The sequence below is a fragment of the Sminthopsis crassicaudata genome, chromosome X (genome assembly GCF_048593235.1).
Source record: "Sminthopsis crassicaudata isolate SCR6 chromosome X, ASM4859323v1, whole genome shotgun sequence".
Classification (NCBI taxonomy): Eukaryota; Metazoa; Chordata; class Mammalia; order Dasyuromorphia; family Dasyuridae; genus Sminthopsis; species Sminthopsis crassicaudata.
In genome coordinates this window covers 42,956,087-42,968,754 of record NC_133623.1, presented here as the reverse complement: position 1 = coordinate 42,968,754, position 12,668 = coordinate 42,956,087, and the positions used below count along the sequence as shown (strand labels likewise).

The 12,668-nt window shown below is 38.6% G+C and overlaps 1 protein-coding gene across 10 annotated transcripts in view; it reads right to left on the bottom strand.

Moving 5' to 3' along the window:
* The window catches only part of MAP7D3 (MAP7 domain containing 3), a 79,784-nt gene extending 67,378 nt beyond the window's left edge, over window positions 1–12,406 (bottom strand). For 6 of the 10 annotated variants that reach the window (XM_074278456.1, XM_074278458.1, XM_074278457.1 and 3 more), the window contains exon 1: window positions 11,911–12,406. In XM_074278456.1, coding sequence (XP_074134557.1) covers window positions 11,911–12,025 — 115 coding nt within the window. In that variant the 5' untranslated portion in view covers window positions 12,026–12,406. The remainder of the gene's footprint in view (window positions 1–11,910) is intronic. The other 4 variants (XM_074278462.1, XM_074278464.1, XM_074278465.1 and 1 more) reach the window with 2 other exon arrangements.
* Between the last annotated feature and the right edge of the window lie 262 nt (window positions 12,407–12,668).

The window sequence follows — 12,668 nt, the reverse complement described above, 5'->3', positions numbered from 1 at the left end:
AAAAGGACAAATTCAGAAAAATCTAAGAGGATTTGTACAAACTGAAGCAGAATGAAATGTCAAGTGATTAATTTATACAACAATTTACAAGCTACAATAATTAAGACCACCAAAAATAGGATTCCACAATTCTATTGGAGAAGGCTGCTTCCCAACCCTTGGCAGGAGGTGATGGATCAAAGGTGCAGGAGACATATTTTCAGAGCCCGACTATTTATTTGTTGGGGCAGCTAGCTGACTCAATAAGATAAAAGTTCAGGGTATGAAATTAGGAAAACCTGAGTTCAAATCCAGCCTTAAACACTTACTAGCTGTGTGACCCTGGGCAAACAACTTAATTGCCTTCATCTGCTGGAGAAGAAAATGTTAAACCACTCCTGTATATCTGCCAAGAAAACCCCATGGGAAGTGTGGTCCACTTGATTGTGGAGATATGAACATGACATACTTTTTTCTTGAGAGGGGAGGTGGTGATGAGAAAGCTGAGTTTGAGAACACAAGGAAAAAGCAAAGAAAGAAAAGACAGAAAAACAGAAGGCAGAAAGAGAAAAAGAAAGAGAGGAAGGAAGGAAGAGAGGAAAGGAGGGAGGAAGGGAGGGAGAGAGGAAAGGAGGGAGAGAGGGAGGGAGGGAGGGAGGGAGGGAGGGAAGGAAAAGAAAATGTCAATGACTAAAAATACAGAGAAGACAAAGTCATTCAGAAAAACAGACAAGCGGGGTTATTGCTGCTACTATATTAAATTTGAATTAAAAAAAAAAAACTCCAAACAAGTTGTATGTACAAGAAAGAAGTCTCACCTGTTACTCTTTTTTGTTTTTGTTTTGAAATATTCATGTTAAGTTCATAATAAAAAGAAAAAAAATTAAAAATGAGCAAACATAGATATGTTTGCTCATTTTTAATTTTTTTCTTTTTATACTATACAATGAATGCTGTAACATGTATTTCTGTTTTTCAAAGGTACACAGATACTGTGATTAATAATCCAAATTCATTTAAAAGAGTTCAAGTCAAAGTAGTTTTTTTTGCAATGTCTTTTCAATATTATGTGGAGATCCATGAAAAATTTGAATTTCAAAAAGGGTCCGGATACGTGATAAGGTGGAGGAACTCACTGCTGTACACTATTTTTGAATAGTGAACAAGTTCCAAACAAAGTAAACAATGTCCATAAAGAAAAAAACATAGAGCAGCTAGATGGTAGACACAGCGCCAGCCTTGATGTCAGGAACAGAGTTCAAAATCTGCCTCCCACACTTAGCACTTCCTAGCTGTGTGACCTCTGGCAAATCACTTAATCCCAATTGCCCCCCCCCCAAAAAAAAAACCCCGAACAAATAGATAAAGTGAAAGAAGAAAGAAAAAGCTGTAACAAAGTAACATAATACATTTCCGTGCTGGAAACTTTCTCAGAGATAAATACAGTGGGAAGCATGGAGATGTATTACAAAACATCCAGAGCATGGCAGCAAGAAAACACAATAGTGTTTTTAAAACATTAGGTTTCCCCTCAAATTCTAAGTGTGCACATTACATTTCTAGACCTACTTGTTACATACCTAAATAAACCCAGTCCCAGTTAGGAACTTAGCTTCTATGGTAGTATTAAGGACATCTAAAAACTGAGGTGAGGAAAGAAGTGAAGAGAGGACTTCAAAAGGAAAATTTACACATCTCTATCCTATGAACTAAAGAGGAATTGAAACAGATCCTTGTTGGTTTGAGGAATGTTTTGCTTCTGGGCGGGCAGAGAAAGAAGTTAGAGATCCCAAGAAGGACCTTTCATTACTAATCCCTTGGCCTCATTTTCTGAGGGTAGCAGATGGAGATGGACAGTGAGATGAATAAAATCACAGACTGTTAAAGCTGAAAATTATATTAGAGAGCCACTAGTCAAACCCTCTAACTTTTTACATGGAGAAACTGAGACCCAGAGAGGTTAAAAGCCTTGTTCTGGGATTTTCTTTATATGTTTGAAAAAGTTTTTAAAATGGACATATCTGGCATTTGGAGAAGTCATAAAACATGGTCTTTAATCTTTTAGACAAGGGGTCCAATTTATTGGTTACTGCTAACCTAATTAATAAACTGATCATGATTGGGGAAAAAAGTATAACATTTCCAATAAACTAATGTCAGCACATTGAGTCAAGGAGCAAAAAAATTCTCCCATTTCCTTAGCCTGCCCCCAGAACTACTTTTCACCCCTCACTCCTCTTAACACATCAACACAAAACTCTAAAATGAGCTATTCTCTCCTTGCTGTTGATTCATACCCACTGTGGCACAGGGAGAGTGAAGGAATTAAAAATTTTTTTTTAATATTTCTAGGTAGCAGAATGTGGAAACTGAATTCAACTTACTTCCCTTCAAGCTTCCTACTTGGGCCTGCATTCAGCTGATAAAGGGTAAACAAAGGAGATTAAGGTAATTGAAGAGGACATATAGCAGAGTGTTTTCCACTTAGACAAGACTCGGCAGAATTGCCTTGAAAAAGGTGCAGCAGACACAAAATGCAAATAAACTTTTCTCCTTCAAGACAGTGCCAACCAGGGTAGTACCTGGAAAAGGCAGTGTGATGTAGTGGGAAAAACACTGCATTTAGAGTCAGAAGTTCTGGGTTCTAGCTTGGACTCTGCATCTTACAAGCTGCATGACCTTGTCATTTGTTCATCTGTAAAATAAGATGTTGGGTTCAATAATTTTTGAAGTCCTTTCCAGCTTTCAATCTATAATTCTGGGATGCTAAAAATTTGGAAAAATTTAAAACAAATCAAATCAACCACCTTCCTCCATTTATATAGTTAAACCTTTGGCACAATAATTGGAACCATGTACTAAGTATTTGTTCAGATAGATGTGAGGGGTACAGCTTCATCAGTTTCACAGTGAGAGGCTGTTTCCTGGCTCAGCCTCATATGCTTGTTTTCATCTCAAGAGTAGGAATGTTTCTCTTGCCTTTAAATCCTTTTCTTTCTCACCATCAATTGAGGTGCTCCTACCACCGTCCCCCTACACTCAAACAAGCACATAACAAATCCTTTTTAAAAAAAAAAATAACATTGCTGACTAGAACTAGGTCACTTTTTATTTAACCAGTCAATAGATAGTTGTTTTCCTGTGTCTATAAATTTTGGCTACGGTACACAACTCTTACAATTCACAAAGGCTTCCAGAAATAGCTATTTTTTCTTTTTTTTGGTATGTACCAATTGTATAATTAAGTTGAGTCCCAACCTGATTAAAGAGAAAAATTTGGAGTTGTCATCAATTTCAATCCAAATATTTATATAACTTAGTGGCTCTAGGACTTAAATGACATACATCCATTCATTCCCACATTTAAGTAACAACAACTACTACCACCATTACAACCACAACTACTTCCACCTTTAAATACTATATTAAGCTATAGGAGACAGAAATATAAATAAGCCTTGACCCCTTGCAGAAGTATAATTCAACTCAAAGAATATGTGTTAAACATTGTGGACAAGACACTGATAGGCAAAAACCAAAATATAGTTAAAGTGCTAAAAGAATAATGTTATATTCAAGTCACTAGGTAAAGCCATATCACTTCTAAATCAGAACTCAGAGAATACTTTGTAGGGGAAGCCATATTGGCAGTCTTAAGTGATCCCTAGAAGTTCAAGAGACAGAGATGGGGCTAAGGGGGAAGGAAAGATATTTCAGGAAGAGAAGAAAATGAACAAAAGCAATAGGCATTAGATATTTACTGAATAGTGACTGGTCCAGCTCAGATAAATGATGAAGCAGTGATGAGATATATAAGTGAATAAAAAGGCTGCAAAGCTGAGTCAAGACTGACTTTGAAAGGCCTTTAACATCAAGATAAGGAATCTGTAGTGGACTTATACCCCAAAGAGATCTTAAAAAAGGGAAAAATGTGCAAAAATGTTTGTGGCAGCTTTTTGGTAGTGGCTAGAAACTGGAAATTGAATGAATGCCCATCAACTGGAGAATGGCTGAATAAACTGTGGTATATGAATGTTATGGAATATTATTGTTCTGTAAGAAATGACCAGTAGGATGATTTTCAGAAAGGCCATGAACTGATGCTAAGTGAAATGAGCAGGACCAAGAGATCATTATATACTTCAACAAGAATACTATATAATGATCAACTCTGATGGTCGTGGCTCACTTCAACAATGAGATGATCCAAACCAATTCCAATTGTTAAGTAATGAAGAAAACCAGCTACACTATACAAAAAAACTATGGGGAAATGAGTGTGGACCACAACATAGCATTTCCACTCTTTCTGTTACTGTCTGCTTGCATTTTTATTTTCCTTCTCAGATTATTTTTACATCCCTTCTAAATCTGATTTTTTTCCTGTGCAGCAAGATAACTGTGTAAAAATGTATACATTATTATTTAACATATTTACTTTACATATTTTAACATATTTAACATGTATTGGACTGCCTGCCATCTAGGGGAGGAAATGGAGGGAAGAGGGGAAAAGTTGGAACAGAAGGTTTCACAAGGGTCAGTATTGAAAAATTACTCATGCTTACTTTTTGTAAATAAAAAGCTATAATAATAAAAAAAAGATAAGGAGTCTGGAATTTATTCAGTAAGCAGCAGAGAACTACTAAAGGTCTGGGAGACCAACTGAAGGGTTAGTTTCACAGTACTCTGAAGCTCTAAATTTTTCTTTTGTCAGAAAAGGTAGGAACCTATTAATTGGATTAAAAAGTTGTTAATGTGATTAAAGATGTGCATTAGGAGAATCTGACTGGTATGAAAGATGAAATAAAGATTGGTAGAAATAGGAAATAAGCAAACAAGTTAGGTGACTTGCAACAGTCTAAGCAAGAGGTAATGAGAATCTGGATAAGGGCTATAGCAGTGGGAATGGAAAAGATGGGGTGAAATACAGAAATATTGCAGCGGTAGAATTAACAAGATATGGGGAGAGGGTGAAGTTAAGAATGACACAATAAACACATAAGCAATGCTGGAAAATGGTGGTGCCATTGGATGGAAGAGAAGAACTTAGTGGAAAGAAAATAAGATGTACCCATTCCTAATAAAAACACTGGAGAACATAGGAATAAATTGAGTTTTTCTTAAAATGATGAGTAGCATCTGACACCATCAGCAAGCATTACATATAATAGAGATAAGCTAGAAACATTCCCAATAAGATCAAGGGTCAAATAAAGATGCCCATTATCACCACTATTATTCAATATTATATTATAAATGTTAACTTTAGCAATAAGAGAAGAAAAAGAAATTTAAGGAATTACAGTAGGTAATGAGGAAACAAAACTATCACTCTTTGCAGATGTTACAATGGCATATTTAGAAATGCCTACACAATTAACTAAAAAACTTATAGAAACAATTAATTTTCAGGATGCAAAATAAAAAAACCCGGGGAAGCTAGGTGGCGCAGTGAATAGAGCATCAGCCCTGAAGTCAGGAGGACCTGACTTCAAATCTACTCTCAGGCACTTAATACTTCCTAGCTGTGTGACCCTGAGCAAGTCACTTAACTCCAACTGCCTCAGCAAAAAAAAAAAATAAATAAATAAAATAAAATAAAAAATCCACATAAATCATTGGCATTTCTATATATTACCAACAAAGCCCAGTAGCAAGAGATAAAAAGAGAAATCCCATTTACAAATGACTGTGGACAATATGAAATATTTGGAAGTCTACTTGCCAAGACAAACATAGGAACAATATAAACACAATAACAAAACACTTTCCATACAATTAAAGTTAGATTTAAACAACTGGAAAAATATCAATTGCTCACGGGTAGGCCAAGGTAATATAATGACAATTCTATCTAAATCAATCTACTTATTCAGTGCTATACCAATAAAACTGCCAAAAATTGCTTTAGAGAACTAGAAAAAATAATAAAATTCATTTGGAAGAACAAAAGGTCAAGAATATCAAGAGAATTAATGAAAATAATGCAAAGGAAGATAGCCTAGCCATACCAGACATAAAACTATATTATAAAGCAGCAATCATCAAAACCATTTGGTTCTGGCTAATAAACAGAGTAGTAGATCAATGGAAAAGGTTAGGTACACAAGACACAACAACAAGACTATAATAATCTAGCATTTGATAAACCCAAGGACTCTTAAGCTTCTAGAATAAGAACTCACTATTTGACAAAACTTTCTGGGAAAATTGGAAAACAGTATGGCAGAACTTAGGCACTTACCAACATCTAACACCCTAGACCAAGAAAAGGTTAAAATGAGTTCATGATTTAAACATAAGCAAATTAGAAGAGCAAGGGATAGTCTACTTATCAGATCTGTGGAGAAAGGAGGAATTCATGGCCAAACTGCTTCCACAAGTAGGCACAGGATTTTGAACTTTACTCAGTGGGTAATAAGGACCCACAGATGTTTTGGAGAATGACACAACTAGCTCCTTGCATAAGCAGTCATTCACATAAGGACAATAGCTTAAGCCATGGGGCACAGATGAGCTAAGAAGACAGAGAAAAAAAAAACAAGAATAAATGTTTGGGAAGTGTTTACAACATTAATGTTGATTTATGTTTTTTTAATGGGTTTCAAAACTTGGATATTATAGACTAGTCCATCATTCTTGGGCAGTAAGTTACCATAGGAAAAAAATCTCAGATTTAAAAACCTGGTTTTACATCTTGGCTCTGCTACTATCTCCCTTACTTTAGACAAGTGCATAACTCCTTGGGAGCTGAGCTTCAAATATATAACATGAGAGGGTTGGTCCAGACGACCTCTAAAGTCCCATCCTGGACCATCTATGATCTCATGATCCTTATATTATTGTTCCCTCTCTTTTCTCTTAAATTGGCAAATGATGCTAAGCATAAATCAGCTATACTAGTATTGCAGTTTCAGTGTCCCAAAGGACAAACCAAAAGAAAAGTTCCTAATAATTTGTAAGAGCTAAAGCAATGGTTACTAGATGGGAAGGCTTTCACTTTTGGGTCACCTCTTCATTTACCATGCTACTTGTCTCTAAAAGCAGTTGACAAATTTCAATGAAAAGGTAAGGAAAACAAACATACAGTTAAGTCAAGGTCCCTTTTTTCTCCCAATATTCTGTTGATCCACTTATGGGAGGTCTAAAAAGACCTGCATTTTGCTATTTACTGAAGCAAACCTGTTCATTCATCTGCTTCAATCAGCATCTCCAGAACAAAAGGTAATTGTCATCTTACCAATGACTTCACAGCAGGGGTTCTTAATATACTTTGCGTTGTAGATCTTTGGTGACCTGATAAAGCCTAATATTCAAAGAAAATTCTAAAATTAAGCTAATGAAAATAACGATGTGATTTTTTTTTTTTCTATCCAAGTTTGCAAGCCCTTTCCCCCCAGCCTCCAAAGGTTAAGAAGCTCCATTCTAAAGAGTTTTCTAAAGGCAAAAAAGTAATAGCTGTAGATTTTCTAAGTAATTTAACAAAGTTATATAGCACATAATCAGAAATAATAGGAGCTTATTTAGTTCAACATAAGAAGATATATGTCTAATAAGTGAAATTATTTGAACAAGTAAAGGGTTGCTTTGTGAAATACCAAGTTCCAGGCTCTTGATGTGTTCAAACAGAAAAATGGTTAACTCCTTACCAGAGTGGTTGGAGAAAGGATGGATTCTTACATGGATGAAAAGTCAAAACTGTACAGTTCCATCCTCATTATGTTTCTTATATAATGTACTCTGGGAGATAAAAAATGAGATCACAGGCCCTTTAATTAATGAATTTATAGTAATAGAAAAGGCAAACCATCTATAGAGAATTCAAAAAAAGGCAAACCATCTATAGAAACAAAGAGAATACAAAAAAAGGCAAACCATCTATAGAAATAAATATAATACACAGAAAAGGCAAACCATCTATAGAAATAAATATAAGTACCACAAAGACTTCAATAAAAGTTGAGAAGAGAAAGGAAGAAAGACTGCAAGAGAGGTGACGATATTTTAGATGTTGCCTTAAAAGACAGACAGAATTTTGACAAGAAGATAGATTTCTAGAGCAGATGATATTCCAGGTATAGGGAATCGCACATAGGGATAAACTGCTAGAGTAGATACTTAAGGTGAAGGTGAATAGCAAAGGCCAAGGCATCAACCAGGGCATGAGTTGAGTTTGGCTAGGAAATAAGACATGTGAGGAGATATGGCTGAGAGAAGCATCATATAATGAAGAGGGTTGGACTTGAGTGGAAACATTGGGGTTCAGAGCCTGCCACTGATATTTCCTAGATGTGTGACCAAGGACAAGTCATTTAACTGCACGCCAAACTTTAGTTCCATCATCCATAAAATGGAGAAAATAATATTTGCACTAATTTCTTAACCAGATTGTATGAAACTTTTTTTTTTAATTTTTAAAGCTCTATAGATAACCACTTTGTTAAAAAACAATGAATTACTAGAAGGTTGAAAAGGTATATTGGGGTCAAAATTATGAAAGATCCTTAAGGTCAGGCTTTAATCTAGGCATAATTTGGTAGCAATGGGGAGTAATATGATCAGAGATATGCTTTGGAGCCCATGGTAGAATTGGTCCATGGTTTTAGGTTTTTGCTTTTTTTTTTTCCATTTTACTTTGACTTATTTTTCAAAATACAGTTCACTAAAAAGGAGGTGGACTGCCTCTGCCTAGCTCACCACTAGAAGTAATATTTTCAAGTCAACGCTAGCAGCCAATATTTACTCTGCCCTGAACAAGAAAGAACTATAGTATAGCAAAACCAGTCCCCAAATCATTTATAACTGGCTTTGGAATGTTTTTTCACTACATTGACTACTGTCTATAACCCATTAGTTGGCTCGATTCATCAGACCATCCTCTGGATGAGCCTATAGTAATGAGTCCCACCTCTAAGAGAGTAGCTTTGCTTTCATCCATGGCAAGAGACTACCCTCCACCCCATTCATTTATTTTGCTCTCAGTCACAAAGGGAGAAGTGAAAACGTATGGATACCTTTCCCATCACTGTAAAAATAATTCTAAGTATAATCCCAGATAAATAATGCAAGTTAGTAACATTAGATTTACATAGTGAGAAAAGAATTGATACAATGCAATGGTGCTGGCTGATGTTCTGGAAACTCAATGCTCAAGGCAGTGATCCTAAATTATTCTGGATTTCCAATTTTTAAAAGAGACAACCTTTGCTAACTGCAAAATAAACAGATCTTCTGCCATATAAAGGCATACAAAGGGTGGTAGCTATAATTCACTTCAAGATTATGACTCCTATCATGGATAGAGAAAAAAGGAAAAAGTACATTGTCCAAGTTGGGATTTAAACTTTATGGTTACTAATTTTTTTGTTTTGGGTTTTTTCATTTTTTTTTCCTATGCAGACATAAGATAGCACACAAAAAAAGACCTTAAACAAATGATTAATTTACTTAAATTTTGTAGGCATTATTTGTAAAAGAAATATGTTAAAGAATATCAGAAATCTTTGTTTCTAATATTCTTTATTCAATTAGTGGAACCAACAAAAATAGCGTGACATTTTAATTAGTCCTCATGTGTATGTAAAACACCATGATCTTGGAGTCAGAGGACATGGATTTGAATCCAAACTTTTTTTTATTTGCTATCTATAGGACCCTGGATAAGTTATTTTGTAATTCCTTGGACCTCAGTTTCCTCCTGTATAAAATGAAATGGAAGCACAACCTCAATGGTCCCTTCTCAATTTATGATTCTTCTATTAGACAACTAATTTCTATTGACATAATTATTACTTTTAAAATTTATTCACTTGACAAAAATCTCTACTATTACCATTAGTTGACCAGAAGTTGCTGGAACAGACCTTTTACAACAACTATTTTTTTTTTTCTCTTGGAAGCTAAGAGCCAAAAAAACAGAAACTAAGGAGAAAAGGAAGCTCACCGGATGCTAAAAGTTTGTATCATTTTGAAAAGCAAATGTTATCTATCCCCCACACAGAGGAAAGCTAAGTAGAAGGAAAAATTTCCTTTAGTTTAATGTTTACAATGTAGCTCTATTTTTTGGTTTGTATGAAAAGCTATTAATGTCCACAATAACCTCATGGTTAAAAAACAACAACAATAAAACACTATCTTCTTTAAGTATCAAATAAGTGATTTGGGGATAATCCAGACTATTGGCACATTGACTTTGAAATAACCATTTCAGTCATCGAGATACACAAACCAAATGTCAGAGAGCCTGAAGTATCTATCAGTAAATCAAACCTTATTACAAACTAGGTGAACAGACCAAATCCAAAAATGCCTTTCCTTAGTTTTTTTAAGGACACATTCTACTTCTCACTTCTTTCTGAGAGGAATATTCTATCTCCAAAGCATATACAAAACAAAACCCAAATTCTAATAGCTCAATTTCACTAAATTTTGGACCCGCCCAATTAAAATTCTTAAGCAAATAAATACCTTCTAGGATTTTCTATATATTCAAGGAGTCCACCCAAATTCAGATTACAGGCAATTCACAATGACAGTTAAAAGGAACACTAAGCATCACCACCACCACCACACCAGTATGCAGTTCAGCCTCTTAGGGAAAACAGCCTATTCTAGAAAACAGGCAGAAATGCAACTATCAGAATTTCAGAAAAGCCTTCAGGTGTGTGGAGAAATGTTCAGGACCTGAACCACATGGATAATCTGGCTAATGAGCCAGCACGTATTGTATGAGTCTTATGCTGCAGCAGCAAAACAACAACCAAAAAACAAAAAAACAAAAAACAAAAAAACAAAAAAACAATAAAAAACAAAAAAAACACAACCCACTAAGGGGAGCAGAGAATAGTTTTAATCTCAACCCTGGAGTTGCAACAGCACCCACACTCCCTGCAGTTAATACTTTTTAGAACTTTGGGGGGAGGGAGGTAATAGCAGGGTATTAGAAGCTTAAGACACTGAAATGGGAAAGGGACTCTGAAGTCATTCCTTACCTGCCTCATCCCAAAGCTTTTACCTTGATTTATTTCAACTCGGGGGATGGGATGGGGGAGGGATTGTAGGAAGAAGAGGGGAGAGAGGAAGAATGTTGGGAAAGGGGGAAGAAGGGGAACATGGGGAAAAGGAAAGGAGAGGGGAAAGTTGGGGAGAGAGAAAAGTGGGGGGAGAGAGGAGGTGAAACTTGGGGAGAAGGGGGAAGTTGGGGAGGGAAAGTTAGAGGGGAGAGAAAAATTGGGGGAGGAGGAACTTGGGGTGGGAGAGAAGCAAAGTTAGAAAGGAGGGGAAAGTTGGGAGAAGAGGGACTCATCTCTCCCCCCCCCATCCCGTGCCCCAGCGCCTCAGTCGCCGCCGCCCCCCGCACTTTCCCCCGAGTTCTATTGAGAGCGGGCGTCCGGTCCCGCTTCCTCCTCCTCCCTGCCAGCGCCTCCCGGCCAGCATTATAACGGTTTCCAGCAGAGTCCGGCGGCGGCCTCACACAGCCCGCACGCCGGGCCGCCCCCCAGTTCTGTCCCGCCCTAGCGTAAAGGAGAAGCCCGGGAGGGGACGACCGGTAGTTTCCCTCCAACTCGAGAGGGGCATTTCCGCGGACCCCGCCCGAGCAGCCCGTCAGTCAGTCAGCCCGTCTGCCCCGGGCGGCTCCTTCCCCCCCCAACCACCACTCCCGTCCCAGCCCAGCCCCGGCCGTCGTGGCCCCGGGGTGGGGTGGGGGGTGAGGGGAAAGGCGCAGGGGAGCCCGAGGCCGGGGCTGCAGGAGGACAGGGCAGGCGAGGACTTGGCAGGGCTGGGGACCGCAGGAAAAGTTACTTCTCCCTTCTCCCCAGTTGGTGAGAGCGTTCCCGAAACTTCCCGCCACAGAGCCCAGTCCGGGGGAAAGGGAACGGGGAGAATTGGCACTTCTCAGACCGAGCTCGAGGTGCCAGGTTTCCTCACCCAACTGTTCTCGCATCCCTCTAAGGGATGTCCCGCTGCCGCTGCCAACGCTGCCGCCGCTGCCACTGCCGCCGCCGCCGCCGCCGCTGCTGCCGCTCGCGCCGGCGTCCGCCATCTTCGGTCCCGGGAGCCGCAATTGGAGTTGGGCTCCCACTGCGCAGGCTCAAGGCCGCCAGCCGCTTCGGTCCCTAGCGTGCGAAGGGTGGGGGGAGGAGGCTGGGGCGTGGAGGGGGGCGCGAGACGCTGCCGGCTTGTCCTCTGCCGAGACTCAGCCCTCCCGTCTCCCGCCCTGTGTTGCTGCTGTCGTGGCCGCCGCACCTACACCACGAGCTCGCCACTCCAATTGATGCCAGCTCCCAAATCCCCCCTGGCTAGTTGATAATGCCACGGGGGGAGGAGGGGGGTTAGTAAGGTTGTTAGTTGTTGAACATACAAACAGGCACCCATCCTACGGAGTTGTGGGACGGGGCCGCAGCCCACTCTAGATCCTCTGGGACGCGTCCCGTTACCAAGTAGTGAGGGTACACGTCACGTTGGTTAGAACGTGCTCACGTCGGACTATAGAACCCCTGCACTTCAAGAATGTGGCTAGTAAAGGACGGCGGGTGGGGGGAGGGGGGAATACATACGTAGGAACATACATAGATGCATACATGTATACAGATAGGTATAATTATAATTATATATATATAATTATATATATATATATATACATATATATATATACACAAATATATATATAATTACACAAAGAAAGA